Source organism: Hyperoodon ampullatus, assembly GCF_949752795.1.
Source record: "Hyperoodon ampullatus genome assembly, chromosome: 9".
NCBI classification, from domain to species: Eukaryota; Metazoa; Chordata; class Mammalia; order Artiodactyla; family Ziphiidae; genus Hyperoodon; species Hyperoodon ampullatus.
The window spans coordinates 54604026-54623323 of record NC_136922.1 but is presented as its reverse complement, the minus strand read 5'-3'; the positions used below and the strand labels follow the sequence as shown (position 1 = coordinate 54623323).

The following is a 19298-nucleotide window of genomic DNA, read 5'->3' as shown; positions in this document are numbered from 1 at the left end:
TATATACACAGATATACATATATATATAATATATATATATATGTGCCACAGTTTCTCACAAACAATTTAAGACGGTTAAAAGAACAGAAGTGATTCAGTCATGAAAATACATCAGTATACAGAGTTTTGCTTTGCTTTGTTTTGTTTTAATTGGCTGAAGTTGTTTAGTTTGAGCCACTACATTGGGTATATTTTAGAGGTTAAAAATACAATTTCTGGAGTCAGATTGTCAAATTTGACTTCTTACATCACCATTTATTAGCTGTGTGATTTGGGTAATTACATAGTGTTTCAGCTTGAGTTTCCTATTCCAAAAAAGAAGGATAATAAAAGTACCTCCTGGGCCTCCCTGGTGGCGCAGTGGTTGAGAGTCCGCCTGCCGATGCAGGGGATACGGGTTCGTGCCCCGGTCTGGGAGGATCCCATATGCCGCGGAGCGGCTGGGCCCGTGAGCCATGGCTGCTGAGCCTGCGCGTCCGGAGCCTGTGCTCCGCAACGGGAGAGGCCACAACAGTGAGAGGCCCGCGTACCACAAAAAAAAAAAAAAAAAAAGTACCTCCTAATAGGGTTATTTTGAAGATTAATGAAATGATATGTATATACCTTGCCTAAATGGTACCTGGCCTAGAAAAATGCTCAACGTACTTCAGTATTGTTAATATTATTTCTGGAAACAATTACTGCTTTTATATTAACCTAGTTTTGATTCACAATTCCTTATTCAAATATAAATGGTAGTTTATTTTTACCTTCACTGTTTTATGAAACATTTTAATGCTTACAGTATAATATAGTAATTTAAGAATTACTTGATAACATGTCTACTTTCTTTTTACACTAAGGAAAAATTTTTAAATCTCAACAGAATTAATAATACAAAAGAACTAAAATAGATAATTTGTTTTAGGATGATTTAGAAGAAAAACAACTTAAATCTGTCAAGAAAATGGTGCAGTGTTATCAGAATGGACTTGTATCCTTTACTTATATGTGTATGTTTGTTTTGTTTATCCTGAAATAGGAGAATTTTTTTTTTTCGTGGTACACGCGCGGGCCTCTCACTGTCGTGGCCTCTCCCGTTGCGGAGCACAGGCTCCGGACGCGCAGACTCAGCGGCCATGGCTCACGGGCCCAGCCGCTCCGCGGCATGTGAGATCTTCCCGGACCGGGGCACGAACCGGTGTCCCCTGCATCGGCAGGCGGACTCTCAACCACTGCGCCACCAGGGAAGCCCGAGAATTTTTCTTAGAAAACGCATTAGCTTCCTATTGTTGCTGTAACAAATTACCACAAACTTAGTGCCTCAAAACCACATAAATTTTTTGTTTAACAGTTCTGGAGGTCTCACTGGGCTAAAGGCAAGGTGTTGTTGGCAGGGCTGGTTCTTTCTGAAGGCTCTAGGGGAGAATCCATTTCCTTGCCTTTGCCAGCTTCTAGAGGCAGCCTGCATTCCTAGGCTTCCTGGGCCCTTCCTTGAAGTAGCATCACTCTCACCTCTACTTCTGTCATCATAGCTCCTTCTCTGACCCTCTCCTGCCTCTCCTTTCCTTATAAAGATCCTGTGATTACATTGGGCCTACTTGTATAACCTCGGATAACTTTCCCATGTCAAGGCTTTTAACGAAAGTCCCTTTGCCATGTAAGGAAGGTAACAGTCACAAGTTCTAGGGATTAGGACAGGCCATTGTTCTGTTTAACACAGAAAATATCTAACATTTTGTGCTTTTCATAAAATTATATTTTTATCAGAGAATATAAATTTGAAGAAACAGTATAATGCAAAATTAACTGTGCAGATAGTGTCAGTTTTATAGACTCAGAGAGACAGTTTATGTAGTTAGCAGGGCCAAGTCAAAGTCTTGTTTCTACCAATTTACTTGAGTATTTGCACTGTTGATAAGCTTCTTAACTTTTCCACCCTTATAAAATAGGGATAACAGCCCCTCATGAGGTCGCTAGGAAGACTAGATGAGATAATGTATGAGCAAGTTCTTGACAATCTGTAAAACATTCTATAAATATGTTATCCCCAATGAAGATACCACCCTGATCAGAATATGTAGAAACCAGTGTGTCTCAAAACTATCTGTGATTAAGAACCAGTTTGCTGTTGGGGGCTGTTTCTTTTTTTTATCCTTTGCATATATATGCTATTGTAAAATGCAATGAAATTGTCACAGAAAACTCACTTTCTGCAGTTATTTTTCCACAGACTGGTAACACACAATTCCAGAACTGGAATGGTCCACAGACCACACTTAACAGTAGTATTGATCTAACTAATCTCTAACAGTTGTCCAGTCTGGCCCCAAGAAGACAGCAGTCTCTAATATTAGCTTGTTCCAAGATTTCAAAACGTCTTAAGCCTCCAATTCAGGGAAGTGGTGCCTTATAATTTTATCTCTTTTCTCACCTTATTTTAGCCTTGTTTTATATGGATTTGTTCAGTCAGTTACCTGAGGGCTTGTCGATATCAAGCATTGTTTACTGGTAGCCAAGAAAGTCTACTGGCAAGTGATTTCTTATCTTAACCCAATAACTCAACACCTCCATTATTTTTTCTTCTTCAGGCTACACAGTTGGTGGCAAATGACTGTTTCTGAATGCCTTTAGTAGGCTGGGTTTAGAGGTTATAACCACATAAAGCAAAGATAAGTTACAGAGGTATCTTGATCATTTCTCTAGGAAGTTAACAGGGGTTTGTATTTCTAATACATCCAGTTCTCCTATCTTTTTCTAAGAAGCTCCTAGAGACTAGAAGTGATCAGATTCAATCAAGAAGTGCAAGTCACAGTTATCATGTCCCCTTAACTGTATTAAAAAAACAAAACAAAACAAAAAATGTGAAATTTGTTTATGTACCAACTGGGTTTTTTAAATAGGTAAAATAAAAGGTGCTTTTACCTGAAGATCTAGAGAGGGTATATTTTGCTTTCATAAACTAGTCTTAAATAAAATTTTCAACCAATTTAAACCTTAAAAACAAGACCACACACCTGAGTAATATTAATAAAATGACGCAGAAAAGTAAGGTAGGTTTGGGTTGCTTATTCCCGAGCAATATATGTTTTGTATGTGGGTAGAGATGAAGGATATAATTGAGCCATTAAGTTAGTTTTTTTTCAAAGTGTTATTACTCATTGCCAATAATAAGTTATTATTCAACTGAATATGTGGTGTAGTAGTTGGTAATCAAATTCTAAAGATGTGGTGAGAAGAGAAAAAAATATTTTGAGTAAGAGGTTACTGAGACAAAAATTAAATAATATTCCTTAAAAAAACATGGTTCTGTTTTCCTCTTTAGATTTCAAAATTGGTATAATTAAACCACATTTAACAAAATAGATGGAATTCTATAGACTTTTCTTGACAGAAGTGCTGTAAAGAATATTTTAATAAAAATCTTAATTTTATTTCTTAACTAAAAATATTAAAGCCCCTAAGGGATTTAGCACAGATATTTAAAATTCTGAATCTGTGTGCAGGAAAAATTAAAAAACAGCCCCATTTTATAGAACCTGCCTATAATATCCTAAAATTATGTGGGTAAGTTTTTTTTTAACTTTGTTTTATATTAGCATGCAGTATTTTCTGTTTTATTTTGTCTTACAAAGATATTATGCATTATGATATAGCAAAGTGATACAGAACTCAGGACACTTCACTTGATCACTTGATTCCAGCAGCTGGTATCTCAAAGGTAGTACATTTTATTGTAATCTGAGATTGCTGACCACAAGAGATTAAACTGTAAGTATATTCAAATGTTTTCTCATAATAAATTGCTCTCAAGTGAATGATAAATGTGAGATAAAAGAAAGAAATTATATTTTCAGAGCATCCTTGAGAAAATTTATGGACAATACTTAATAGTTTCTGCCTAGTATTTTTTCTATCTCTCTAAGAAATTTGACTCTCAAAGACATGAGAGTCAAAATGTTTTATTTGATCTTCCAAACTTGAATAAAGAATGATTTATCACCAAATTATTTTTAGCATATTTTTTTCAAAATATAAATTAGAGACCAGAATTATAAAATTTATATATTCCATCCTCTGCACTATTTTTTCTTCAACCATTTGGGGGAACTAGCCACATAGTGGCTAATCAAGATGTATATTAAAATATATGTTTTTGGTTTTCAATATAATATGGTAGAGGAAATTTCTTAAATAAGGAATAAACTTTTCTGACAATTTAACCTTCTAAACATTTCTACCAATTTACTTTTTAAATAGTGAGTTTCTTCTAATATATAAATAATAGTATTAGTAGGACTATGTATATGTGGTAGGTTTATCTCTCACTTTTAGATTTAGTAGCAATAATATTTGCAATTTTGTAACCAACTACATTTAAGATTTTGTTATCTGAACAAATGTTCAAAAAAATTTATTGAATGCCCTTACCACACCTTACTTTTTAAGAGACCATGAAAAATAAAGACATAAATTATTGCTCTGATGCTCTCAAGGAACTGTAATGTACTAACTGGAAATTATTGTTATATTGATGTGAGATAATATTATGTAAAACACTTTCAGATTTTGAGGCTATGCAAGTCTTAGAACACCAGATTTGCAAGCATTACTTCAACATCAGTACTCCTACAGAGCTCCACCAAGAATTGGTTCTCTATGAAAGCTGTGACTGAATGTTTCATTGCATACTATGAGAAATCTTTTGAAATGCACTCTTCACTTTCCTTCATATTTCATAATTACTCATCATTTTTTTTTTTTACTTTCCTAATTTCTATTTTCATCGTGCATTTTTCCACACCACACCCTCACTTGATTCTCTTTTCAGGACATTTTTGGGAGATAAAAACATTGAAAATTAAAAAATAAAATCAAACCCTTCTGTTTTGGCCTCTAAGTAATACGTTTCTCTCAGTGCATCAGAAGTATAATGCTTATTTTTTTTCATAACCTTTTTGGTGGAAAACTCTTCTGATGCTTTATCTTTTAGGTTGTTTCCTTTGGTAAAAAAGGAAAAAATTTGAGGACAAGAACAATTCGTTTTATAGTTCTTCACTTTAGAGATTCAACAATGAGCTGGATATCAAGTAATTAAGTTATTTATTTCAAATGAAAAATTCTAACAAACACCAGAAATGAACCTCTATGGCATTTATAAAATATTCCTTTTCATAACTTGCCCTTGAAATATCTTTTAATTCTTGTTGACCTATATACATCCACATGTGACAGTTCCAAGTGCTGTTTTTCAACTATTTGGTTAATTTTTCTTGAAAACCATGAATTTAAAGTTCTATATATAAGATATATTAGATATCTTTAGATAGGATACAAAGTTCAAATTTTGAACTCCTGAAATGCTGAAATAGTTTATAGTTTTTGTTTAGGAAATGACTTTTCTCTCTCCTCTGACACTTAGACTAATGACCTAGGTTCGAGTGCCCTATCTTTTATGATTTGTGAATAAATTATTTTCAGATAACTTTGGTTATATTAGCTGTGAAATGTAATTCTAATATAATTAATATTTGTTAAATTCTTTAGTGTCTCAAAAAGTATATTTGTTATTTCATGGATGGTAACTGATCCAATTAATAAGGAAAAAGTCGCTGACCTTTAATAACAAATAGACCATTGATCTATTAACTGGAGTTTCAAAAACTTCAGAAAAAGCCCTTGAACAGCCTTTAAGTTATAGGTGAGACTAGATCTGTGATTTGTATCAGATTTTCCAATGTCTTCCTAATTTTAATAGTACAGGTATAATCTAGTATTATTTTGCCCTCAGAAAGAAGATTCTTAAGTTTTTTATTTATGTAGTGTTGCAAGATGGCTTTCTTAAACCTTGCCTTGTATGTCCATCTCTCTTCATTTTTATAAACCTATTTTATTTTGTTTTATTTTATTTTGGTCAACTGGTTAGAAACACAGAAATATTTTTGGTAGTTGTTAATTCTCCAGGGCTAAAGAAATAGGATATTTATCCTCATTTTAATCTTTAGAAATTTTCCTCTACTTTGCAAATGATGCTTCAATTAAGGACTTCATTAAACGTAACTCATATATTCTTCATTCTTATTGAAGCTTGCCATTTTTGAAAAAGAAAGTATCGGATGAAATAACATATGCTGAAGATACTGCTAATTCAATTGCACTTCTGGGTGAGTTGAGATGATAGGCCCTACTGACAAGAAGGAAATATCTCTTGCACAAAGTTTCACTAAGGATACTTCTTCTCCAAATCTAGGCTCCTTTCTTGTTGGGAATTAATCACAGTGTGCTTGATGACGTTTTTTGTATTACCTTCTACTCAGGTGTTTCATGATACCAACAGGATTTTTTGTTCCTTAATTTTAAGGACTGGCAGATACTTCTTTGCACTTATTTGTCTTGATGTTATATATTTAGTTTGATGAAATGTTTGGTAACATTTTTTTTTGTAAATCAGAAGTATGTGTTCCTCTCTTTCAGTAATCACAAAAATATTTTCATCTTTGAACTCTAATCATTGCTTGAACCTAACTGATTGCTGGAATTGTTAGCAATTCTAACAATTTAGCAAGGGCCAAATTGTTCATTAAATAATTTAAAGTCTTAAATAAACTCATAAAATGGTGGGATATTAGGAGCTTTAGTATAATATACATAACAATGCCTGTGTTTTTGTATACAAAAATATGAAAAATATTATAAGCAGGTTTCATATTTGGGTTATTGCTCAGTTTTCTAGAGAAAGAAAATAATAAATTTTTAGAAATGAGATCAAACACTATAGCTCCTTGAATCAGCCCCTGAGACATAACAGCATGCTCCCAAAACAAATCCCACATTAAATTTATGCTTATTAATTTAGGTCTTTGTACAGGAGAAATAAAAGATACACAAATGGCCTAACAAATTAAAAATAAATATTTACTGAATAGTTATGTTCCCAGCGTTATACTCCATACTGAAAGATGAAAGAAATTAATATAAGTAAAAGGCATTTAAAATTTTTAACATAGATACTAACACTTTTATGTCTAAATAAATTTCATAATCTTCAACTGTAGATACTTTGGGAGGAATTATTATGGCCTAAAGTGGGTGAAGGTGTCAAGGAAATTAGAATAAACATGGAGAGTTAAGTAAGATGACCTTAAGGAGCAGGAAGGCTAGAAACTAATGGGAAACTTTAATTCTGTGAATCTCTCATCAATGGAAATTTACAGTGAGAAGCCAACCTAGAAGAGGATATGATAGTATTAACAGATAAAAAGTGTAGGTTTGGTTGATAACATTTAAAAAATCTCCATTGCCCTTATTATTTTTAAATATGCATTTGTACAATAAATACATGGAGTTTTTTTACTGTGTCAGTCTACTCTTTGCTGAATGCCTGCCTACAGAACATATTACTGCCTCATTTGAGGGCAGTATGAACTCTTAGCTTAAAATGAACTCCTTTCACTGATTACTTACCATAAGTACTGCTGCTCTGTCCCTCGTTTTTTTAATTGCTGGAACCATGAGTTTAAACTAAAATAATTGTTTGTAGTACAAAGTTTTGAACAAAGGCTATTCATTTTTAGTAACTTCCAGTTTCTACTATGTACTAGTAAATTATATTACTTTTTCTTCTAAATGATAGATATTTCCGACTTAAGAGCAGGATTCTGGAAACATATGAAGGAAAAAGTTGGTACTCTGCCCTGAGATTATAAAACAGGAAACTATGAGAGATGATCTAAACCTACAGGAACTAAAAGGGTGGTGAAGCAGATGAGAAACCTTAGAATTTCCCATAAACTTGAGCGTTTGGATACTTTTGTTGGAAATGTTTAGTTGTTCCTGTTGCCTAATGTTTTTCAAAACATAGTGAGTTTTCAACTTCAAAGGATGGGTCCAAAAAAATTAAGAGAATAATCTTGAACCTATCTTTTTTTTTTAAGTGCTAGCTTTTGCTGATAGATTCTTCTCAAGCTAGGGTGAGCCTTTCCTACGTGCTCCCTCCTTCTGTCTGCTTGTTTCCCCACCCACTGGCTACCCCCAGAGATTAACATTATGCAAAGCCTAATGCAAAACACAAGTCTTCAAGGAACACCTAATTATCTCTTTCCCTCAGAGAATCCAAGCAGATCTGCTTCAGTCCTGAAGCTGATATTCCTGACTCCAGTTGTCCTCAGGGCCCCAGAGGACATTCTGGATCATTTCCAGAATCCTACTGATCATTTTCAGATTCTCTTAGGGATCATACTTGTAGGACTTCACCAGAGCAGATACAATCCAGTTTGAAATGTAGGCTGACGCCAATTCAGAAGTAGTTTAGATATGACTGAAAAGGAATATTCCCTATCCTCCATCCGCACCACAATAACCTGAACATAAAACTATTACCTGCAGGGCAAAGACTGCCTAGAAACTCACTGTCTTCCAGTCTGTCAGTAAACTGAGGGAGCAAAGCTCACTTGGAACTTCTCTAAGCAAAGGATGCATTATTAGAGGCAACAGATTACTGACTCTCTAGTTAGGGAGGAAAACTCTCAGCCCTTTTCTCATACTAACGCATTTAATTCTCACAGCAATCTTTAAAGTAGTAACTATTGTTATACCATTTTATAGATGAGAAAACTAAAAGACAGAAGTTTATACAGGTAGTAAGTGGCAGAGCCAGGATTTAATCTTAGACAATCTAGTTCTAGCATTTATGCTGCTAATTACCATTCTTTTCTTCCTGGGAAGGAGAGGTTGAGTTGACTGAGGGGCCAAGTGTTACAAGGATAGATATTCAGGGTGTTTTGTGCATGCATGTGCACACACGTGTGTGTGTGTATAAAATTACATGATCCAGTTTGAATCTCTGATGATATTTTTAATCATGTTACTAACACTCTATGCTTAAAACTGCAAATAAACTTATGGTACTGTTATTGAATAGCATTTGTTTATCTTTCTGGCAGGTGACTTAATGATAATACCAAGTTCTGAATTGAGGATACAAATTTGTAAGTGTATTATTGACTTTTATCATGCAGAACCACCAAAGAAGCATATTACAGGTAAAGTTTTCAATAGTCTTTCAGTAATAACTTATGTCTTTATAAAACAGAATAGTCTTTCTCATTTCTCTTTGAACTTGGAAAGACAGAGTGGGATCATAAATGCAACACATCGGGCTTCCCTGTTGACACAGTGGTTAAGAATCCACCTGCCTAGACAGGGGACGTGGGTTCGAGCCCTGATCTGGGAAGATCCCAGATCTAGGCCACAGCTACTGAGCCTGAGCTCTAGAGCCCGTGAGCCACAACTACTGAAGCCCACGCGCCTAGAGCCCATGCTCTGCAACAAGAGAAGCCACCACAGTGAGAAGCCCACGCACTGCAACGAAGAGTAGCCCCCGCTCGCCACAACTAGAGAAAGCCGGCATGCAGCAGTGAAGACCCAACGCGGCCAAAAATAAAAAATTAATTAATTAATTAATTAAATTTAAAAAAATAAATAAATGCAACACATCAAAACAGTTCTTTTGGTAGTCTCAAACTCTTCAGTCATTTTTTTTTTTTTTTTTTGCGGTATGTGGGCCTCCCACTGTTGTGGCCTCTCCCGTTGCGGAGCACAGGCTCCGGACGCACAGGCCCAGCGGCCATGACTCACGGGCCCAGCCGCTCCGTGGCATGTGGGATCTTCCCAGACCGGGGCACGAACCCGTTTCCCCTGCATCGGCAGGCGGACTCTCAACCACTGCGCCACCAGGGAAGCCCCTCTTCAGTCATTTTAAACAAAAAAATTTATGTATTTTTCTCAACTTTAGATTTTTAAACTGATGCTAAATATAACAGAATTTTTAAAGTCATACCCAAGTTAGTTTAATTATAATTATTACTATTAATGTTATTTAATACTGTTGATAATATTATTATTTTCTAATATTTATAATTATTCATATTATCTGTCCCACCCAACTAGATGTTAAATTCCTAATGCTAATAACATTCTCTACCATGTTTGGAAAAAGAGTTCTGCATGTTACAGCTAAGGGATCATAATATATAATGATAAAATGAGTCACACTGAAATGGGTGGTATCAAGATAGAGGGCGCTTGCAATGTAGAGGATATAATATTACTTAGGACATACTTCCTACCTTCATAGTTTCTGTAATTCATAATCAATCTAGAAAGGAGAGAAGATATAAAATACATTTTTAAGTTATATGTTCCTTTAGATGGGTGGCAATAAGACTGGTAGAAAAGAAAGCTAACTTATGAATAGGGAAAAATGGGAGGACATCTGAAGTAGAGAAATGAGTAAAGAAATTATTAACTGTCAGATTTGAGCTATTGATGAGATAAACAGGAGGAAGTGTTTGGTAGATAGTAGACATTGGATACTAAAAGCAGAGACCAGAAATACAGGTTTGGAATTCACCCAAACAGAGATGAAAATTGAAACCATCTGGGTGCTTGAGTTTTCCAGGAGATAAAGCATGTAAGCAGCAAGGGACCAAGAACAGCAACATGGAGAGTGCCCATATTGAGATCTGGGGAAAAACAAAACAAAACAAAAAACAATCCAAAGAAACTGGCAATGAAGGAAGGTTCAGAGAGGAGGAGGAAAAGCTAAAGACTGCCATGTCTTGTGTGCCAGTGAATGAAATGTTTGATGAAGGAAGTAGTGGTCTCCGTGTCAAATACTGTATTGGCTTCTGTAACTGAGGAATGAAAACGCCAAATGATGTGATATCTGAAAAGTTGTAGTTCATTTCTGGCAGATCTATTGCCATAAAGTCGTCAGGGCAGATACAGGACTAAAGAATGAGAGGATTGTGAGAATAGAGGCAGTGAATGCAGACTTATATATTAAAATCAGATGAGGAAGAAAAAGAAGGAAAATGGAGAACAATTCAACTGGTAGCAAAATCAAAGAAGATATTTGGTTTTGTTATTATTTATAATTTTTAGGATAGGGAAAAATGAAGTTTTCCCCTATAGGCAGAGGAATAAGAAGCTAGTACATGGAAAATTGGAGTGTGAAATTCCCAAAGAAGGCATGAGAGGATGGAATTAAGAGCACAAGCTTAGTGTTAACCTAGGCAATATTTACACAGTCTTTTTAAAATAGAAAGGGAGACAAATGATGTATAAGATATGACAGAGGAGTTAAGGTGCAGAGAAGTGAGGTTGATCTTAATTTGATCAGGCTCTGAAAATTGGGAATCTTAGGCAATGCTCTCACTAGCTGTCACACAGTTGATTTCAGGTGATGGGCATGGCTGGATAGCTGGGACTACAGCTGAAAAGTCCTCAGTAGAGGGCTTCCCTGGTGGTGCAGTGGTTGAGAGTCCGCCTGCCGACATAGGGGACACAGGTTCGTGCCCCGGTCTGGGAGGATCCCACATGCTGCGGAGCGGCTGGGCCCATGAGCCATGGTCGCTGAGCCTGCGCGTCCGGAGCCTGTGCTCTGCAATGGGAGAGGCCACAGCAGTGAGAGGCCCACGTACCACAAAAAAAAAAAAAAAAAAGTCCTCAGTAGAGCAATTGTAAGAGACATAGCCCTGGAGACAGGAATCAGGTCCATGAGCCTTAATCTTACTATATATCCTTCTGTAGAAATGTAAACTCAATAAATAAAGATACAGTAAGTATAAAGTACATTTTGGTTGGTCCATGCATATGACAGGCTATTATGCAAATAAAATCATGATTTGGGAAAATATAGAATGAGAAGAGGCTTACAATAAAATGTTTAGTGGCTGCAGTTGAATGTAAAATTCTGCATACATTATATTGTTAAAGTTATATGCATACATTAAAAATATCAGTAAGAAATATACCAGATTTACAATAATATGTAACATAGTAGCCGCTTAATAGATATCTATTGATCAAAAAAAACAAAAGAAATATACCAGAATGTTAAGGTTGTTCTCTCTGGATGGTGAAATTATGCAACTTGTGGTTTTCTCTTTATATTTTTTAAATGCCTAAAGTGAGTAGCTAGGGCCTTACCATAGAGAACCCATCACAGGAATGGACAGGGCCTTGTCCAGTGCTAAAGATCAAATTCAGAAAGACATGACAAACTGACAGACATCTCAGAACTATGGCAAAGTTAAAGAATCTAGTTGGTCTCAAAAGTCAAGAAGTCAGGGAGGTAGATAAGTATGTCACTAAGAGAGAAAATAGCTGCATCTCACGTGAGCAGGTACCCTCTGCTATGTATTTAATCTCTCTAGTTGAGTATAGTTGGTCAGGTACCTGTGCAGCTGTATCAAAGGAGAGGTGGTGTTTCTCACAGGCGATACAGCAGAAGGAAATTATTATAAGACATGTCGCCAAGAATCAAACTTCCCTAAAATACCATTATATTCACTAGCATTTATCAGAACAGCATTATATTTTCACCTCTTATTTCATCACCAACTTATGTAATTATGGTCCCTTGAAAGCACTAAAGTAATGTATTGACTTGAATAGTGAAAACATTTAATATTTGTAATCATGCCATTTTCCTTTATGGAAAGGTATACCTAGAGAAAAGAAATATTGTTCTTTTTTAGAATTTAATATATGCCTCCAACTCTGCAGTTCTGTTTCAAATGCTACACCAGGGATCAGCAAACTATGGACCCCAGGCCAAAATTGGCCCTCTGTAAATAAACTTTTATTGGAACACAGCCGTGCCCACTTATTTTTGTATGGTTTATGCCTGCTTTCATGCTATGGTAGCAGAGTTGAGTATTTGAGAGAGAAATCTTATAACCTGCAAAGCCTAAATTACTGATACCTGGCCTTTTATAGAAGTTTGCCAATCCCTGTGCTATACCATTTTAACATGCCATACACTTTTTTAAAGTTTTTGTTGTTGCTGTTGTTTAATGTTTACTCATTCTTTTGTTTAATGTAGATGATTACTATGTGAAATAATTGTACATATTTATTCACTAATTGTTGTTAGGTTACCAGCAGGCTAGTTCATCATATAAGATTAAAATGGCTGAAGTTGGAGGATTGGCAAAAACAATGGTCCAGTCATTGGTGTTGCTTGAAAATCAACTTGTTGAGAAACTTTGGGTACTTAAAACTCTACAACATCTCTCAGCTTCTGGTTTGTATATTATTGTACATATTTGAACACTTCATTCTCAACTATTTTTGTTTTTATCTAGTTATGTCAAGACTGTACAGCATAAATAATTTTAAAATTTATTTTCAGAAGTTAATTGTACTTTAATGGTGAAAGCACAAGCAGCCAGTGGAATCTGTGCTCATCTCAATGACCCAGATCCCTCTGGACAGCTTCTATTTCGTTCATCTGAAATACTTTGGAACTTATTGGAAAAATCTTCAAAAGAAGAAATCATACAACAGCTTAGTAACTTGGAATGTTTGCTGTAAGTATATGTGGTTAGATAGGAATTTTTAATCTTAAAACGATAGCCAGTGACATAACTAAATTTTTTTTTTTTAATTTATGTTCAATTAGGCTTTTGATTCATGTAATGGCTATGTTTCAGGACATTTTTTTGTACCATGGTATAAATGCATCTGCACAATAACAAGTCTTTTTTTTTTTTTCTATGTGGAAGGCTTTTAAAGTAGCTTGTTAACAAAACTAAATTATGTCCTTGAGTATGTATAAAGTAAAATTCGATATTTAAAAGAACTATTTCATTTGTTCATTCAGTAAACCTATTTTTGAGTACTTACTGTCTTCCAGATACTACAGTAAGCATTAGCAATAAAATATGAGTGAGCCTTTAAGTTACTTATTCATATATTCATCAAATAATTATTGTCTGCTCTGTGCCAAGTTCAGTACTAGGCTGTGGAAATACAACTGAAAACAATACAGAAATGGTCTCTGCTTTCATGGCACTTGCATTATGTTAAGAGAGAGAGACAAGTAAATAGGCAACTAAAAGAGAGCATACTAAATGTTATGAAAGAGATTACTGCAAGGTCCTTCATGTTCTCCCGAAGATGGTGGATCAGCACAGTTTTGTTTGCAAGCGACTGAACCCCCAACCCAACTGATTTAAACCGAATAGGAAATTTTATGGGCTCGTGTAACTACAAAGTCAAGGATAAAACTGGTTTCATGTGCAGCTGAATTCAAGGCTCAGCAAATATCAGGACTTGGGCCCTCTTCATCCCTCTGCACTATTTTCCACTGTGTTGGCTTTAGTCTCAAGATCCATATGGTAAGACCTACGAAGTCTAGCTTCACATAATCACAACCCCAAACCAAGCAGAAGATAAGACTTGCTATTCCAAAAGCTCAAAGAAAATTCTTCTAATTGAGTCCCTGTTGACTGACCCTTAGTGGTCTGGTGTTGGCCATATGCCCATTTCAGAGTGAGTTACAGTAACAAAAAGAAGGAATGCTCTAACTCGCTTCCTTTTAGTTGAAGGCAGCTTTACAAGACCAAAAAGTGTGTAAAGAGTGAATGCCTAAATAAAAATAAGGGTACTATTATCACAAGAAGGGCAAGTGGCTCCTAGAAGATAAAGCAACAAATGCCCATTGTACAGGGAACCTGACCCAGACTTGGAGAGTTAATCAGCACTTCCTAATAAACCCTAATCTGGTATCTGAATGATAAATGTGACTTAGCAACACAAGAGTTCTGCATACAGAGAGGATCCTAGACAGGGGAACAGAAGTGAAAGAAGAATTTAGCAAAATCAAAAAATTGAAAGAAATTCAATATAGTGAGAGCAAAAAGTACAGGGTAGAATAGTGAGAGATGAAGCTAACAATGTTAGCAGGGACTGTAACATGAAAGGCCTGATAATCCTTGGTAGGGAGGTGGGACTTTATCCTAAGAACAAAGAAAAGCCTTTAAGTATCAGTAATTTTAAAAAGGAAAATGATGTGATTGAATCTTTATTTTAGAGCAGTCACTTTGACCACCATGTATAGATTGGACTGAGGGATTCTTATCTAGTCCCTCAGTGAACTAGAGGCAGATTTGTAAAGATAGAAAAGATTAGAAATATTTTGAAATGAGTAGTAAAATGTAAAAAGGGAGATTTTGTAGGTAGACACTTAGGTGGTATTTCCATAGAAATATGGCTTTAAAGATATGACTTCACTTTTTAGGGCTTTGAAGAAAGCATTTAAAAATCTGTTTACAAGAGGTCTTAGTCATTATGATCGTCAGCTTAGAAATGACATATTAGTGATCACAACAATTATATCTCAAAATCCTGAAGCACCAATGATTGTAAGTATGAATCAAATTGCATTTTAATTCTAATTGTGGAAGTGGTGGGTGTGGGGGGAGGAGGGAGTCCTGAACTATGTTGTAACATTTATGTACTTTGTTGTAATGCCAAGTTATATTGTAATATCATTATGGTCACCAGTATACTTGCACTCTGCCAGTTCTTCTTTGCATCCCTTTGGAAGGTTGAGATCCTCCTCATGTATTATAATTTACTCACAAATATAATTTACTCAGCTGGGCATAAGACCTAAATAGACATTTCTCCAAAGAAGACAAACAAACGGCCAATAGGCACATGAAAACATCCTCCTCATTGCTAATTATTAGAGAAATGCAAATCAAAACTACAGTGAGGTACCACCTCACACTGGTCAGAATGGCCATCATTAAAAAGTCTACAGAAAAACAGGGACTTCCCTGGTGATCCAGTGGGTAAGGCTCCGTGCTTCCAATACAGGGGGCCCATGTTCAATTCCTGGTCGGGGGTCGGGGAACTAGATCCTGCATGCATGCCATGATGAAGAGTTTGCATGCCGCAACTAAGAGGTCTGCATGTCACAACTAAAAACATCCCGCATGCCGCAACTAAAGATCCAGCATGCCCCAGTGAAGATCCCATGTGCTGCAACTAAGACCCGGCACAGCCAAAATAAATAAATATTAAAAAAAAAAAGTCTACAAAAAACAAATGCTGGAGGGGGTGTGGAGAAAAGGGAACCCTCCTACACTGTTGGTGGGAATGTAAATTGGTGCAGCCACTATGGAAAACATTATGGAGGTTCCTCAAAAAACTAAAAATAGAGTTGCCATATGCTCCAGCAATCCCATTTCTGGGCACATATCAGACAAAGCTATAATTTGAAAAGATACATGCACCCCTGTGTTCATAGCAGCACTATTTACAATAGCCAAGACATCGACAGATGAATGGATAAAGAAGATGTACATATATACAATGGAATACTACTCAGCCATAAAAAAGAATGAAATAGTGCCATTTGCAGCAACATGGATGGACCTAGAGACTATCATACTAAGTCACACAGAGAAAGACAAATACCATATGATATCACTTAAATGTGGAATCTAAAAACAACACAAATGAACATATCTATGAAACAGAAACACACTCACAGATATAGAGAACAGACTTGTGGTTGCCAAGGGGGAGGGGGTGGGGGAGGGGGTGGGGGAGGGAAGGATTGGGAATTTGGGATTAGCAGATGCAAACTATTGTATATAGGATGGATAAACAGCAAGGTCCTACTGTATAGCACAGGGAACTATATTCAGTATCTTATGATAAACCATAATGGAAAAAAATATGAAAAAGAATATATGTATGTATAACTGAATCACTTTGCTGTACAGCAGAAATTAACACAACATTGTAAATCAACTAGACTTCAATAAAATTTTAAAAAAAACAGTCACAGAATTTATACTGTGCAAATGGGGAAAACGTCCTACATAGCTTCCTAGTCAAGGTTGCAATGTGTAGGTGGGCCTATGTTTCTGTGGAAGCCCCTGGTCAGTCAATAAATTCTCATTAGCATCCTTGCAAACATTCATGTGAATTCCGTGAATGTGAGTCAATAGGAATAACATCTTCACATTTTAAAGAAACCATATGGATCTTAAAGTAGTAGGAATATATAGTTGCAAACTCAAAAGCCCAAGGTTTGTCCCTATAAATTCTCCCTAATGTCCGAAGTCCAACTAGGATATCTCTGTCAGGAATGAGTTCCCTCATGCTGAAATGTTTTCTGGTCATTCTTCAGGGCTTTTCATGTTAAGTAGGAATTGTTTGTTGTCTCTTGACCAAACCTTTGACATATTTGAGAGTAGTTGGGGTCAGGGTGGGGAGCCAGGGGGTGTTTAAGAAGAAAAGCTGTTGAAAATAACTGTTTTCTTCCCTTCTTTCGTCCCTTGAAGGTATAGGTAATGAATTATGTAAGTTACTTCTAGCAGTACATTTTGGGTTCTTACCAAATTTTAAACAGTATCTTGTAAAATATTCATAGAATAATGTAATATATTTCTTAGAACCTACAGAAGTAAGTTTAATATTAAATAAATTACAAGTTTATCTGGCTATATGCTTTTATTTTCTTTCTTTCATCCCTTATTATTAGTGCTTTATGAACTCAGATGAATGACAAGGAGAGTCTGATTAAAAAAACCCTACATATTAAGTAAATATGGGCATCTGTAACTTAATTTCCATATAATTAATTCATCCTTCTGTTTATTTTGTGTATTTATATTAGGAGTGTGGCTTTACCAGGGATTTGATATTATTTGCAACCTTTAATGAAGGTAAAAACCATAAAATTTTCAACTTATAATTAATGAGTCATACATCATTTCAGCTTTTATTTTACTCTGCCTTTTTTTTCCCCTCTCACAGTTAAAAGCCAAAATCCTTTGGTAAAAGGTCTTAAGTTTTCTAATTCCTACGAAGATTTTGAGTTGAAGAAATTGCTATTCAATATAATTGTGACCTTTTGTAAAGATTTATCTACTATACAGGTAAAAAGTAATCAAAATAAAAATTAAAATTGTCTCACTTTGTAGTATGACTTTTTAAAAGCCATGGCTGCAAATCTTTCATCAGCCCATATATTTACCATAGAAGGTAACAAACTCGTATTCACTGGAATTTCACTTTTTCAAAATTTCTCTTATCTATTAATGAACAGTGAATTTACCTAAATTTAAACCACATAAACCAAGGAAAAGCAGGAGAACTGTGGAGATTTATTTATATATTTAGAGCTCCTGAATAAGAGAACATAAACTGAAAGAAAATCCATATAGGCCCACCCAGCCTAATAGTCTATCTTTGACCATAGTAATGAGGGGTGATTTAATGCTGGAGGAAATTGCTCATCTCTATGCTGCCCATCTCAAACTGTATGAACCTGCTTTTTCTCCACACAAATCTAACCTCCTTATGTACATATTTTTATTACCCATGAATTATCTTAATACTTTATATCCTACATAAAGCATGGTGTAATTTGAAGAGCACTGGAAATGAATTTCACTTCTGTCTTATCGCCTACTAGCTGTATGGCCTTGGCAAAGTCACCTGAACTTTCTGAGGCTCAGTTCCTCCTTCTGTTGTGAGACTGAGATAAAGGCTTTGTAAACTATAAAGCAACAGAAAAAAATATACTACTTACTAACAATTCCATTAGTTTAGTTATTACTGCATTAATTGAAATTTCATTTTAGTCTTAAAACTCTTTCAAGTTCCAAGGGAGGATTCATTCTATCAATTTCATTAGTGATAATATAAACGTGGTATAATATGGTGGTTAAGGCTTTAGTCAGGTGGAATCCAGTGCTGTCGCTTTCTAGCAATGTGATCTTGAATACATAGTTTAGCGTCTCTAAATTCCAGTTATCTCAACTTCAAAGTGGAGAAAACACCTATCTCATGGAATTATTATGAGGATTAAAAGAGCTAAAAACAATTTTTTTTGGTAATGCCACTTTGAAGAATATACTAAAAAATGCTCAGAAAAAAACTGTCTTTACAGTTATAACTTTATTATTCATATCAAAAACATACACTCCATAGAAGCTAAATGTATTTTCTGAAATGCAATATAGAAAATCATTCAATAGAATATGGTTTATTATTATAGTGGAGTATTATATAACTATTAAAATGACAGATACAAAGATAATAAAATTTACACTATAGTTTATAAACCAATTTTATTCGACAACAAAGTCAAATGGCACAAAGACTGATAAGCTTCTTGAAGCACTATGTGAGCAGTGGAATCAACTAATTTTTTTTCTGTCATATGTTTGTGTTTGTGGCTCAGTAATGGTGGTGATAATAAATACGTGTACTGTTATTTGCAGTTCACAGAGTATTTCAAAAAAATTATCCACTTACTACTTAGAGCAGTGCTAGAACTAATTGTTGTTCTTGTTTTCTCAGTTCTAAATCTTGTGCACTTTCCATGTGGAATAGTAGAAAATTTAGAAAAATTCATAGATTTATTGTGAAAAAATCTTTGTAGAATAATGCCAGATGAAAAGAAAATTGAATAGAATATAGCACATGGTGTGTTACTATCTTGT

The 19298-nt window shown here is 35.1% G+C and overlaps 1 protein-coding gene across 3 annotated transcripts in view; it reads left to right on the top strand.

Moving 5' to 3' along the window:
- CFAP69 (cilia and flagella associated protein 69) overlaps nt 1–19298 on the top strand; it is a gene marked incomplete at both ends in the record, with an annotated part of 69593 nt that overhangs the window by 18542 nt on the left and 31753 nt on the right. For 2 of the 3 annotated variants that reach the window (XM_079711778.1, XM_079711776.1), the window contains 9 exons: nt 908–973; nt 3437–3546; nt 6067–6143; nt 8922–9020; nt 12920–13069; nt 13178–13355; nt 15068–15191; nt 17465–17513; nt 17605–17726. In XM_079711778.1, coding sequence (XP_079567904.1) covers nt 908–973; nt 3437–3546; nt 6067–6143; nt 8922–9020; nt 12920–13069; nt 13178–13355; nt 15068–15191; nt 17465–17513; nt 17605–17726 — 975 coding nt within the window. The remainder of the gene's footprint in view (nt 1–907; nt 974–3436; nt 3547–6066; nt 6144–8921; nt 9021–12919; nt 13070–13177; nt 13356–15067; nt 15192–17464; nt 17514–17604; nt 17727–19298) is intronic. The other variant, XM_079711777.1, reaches the window with a different exon arrangement.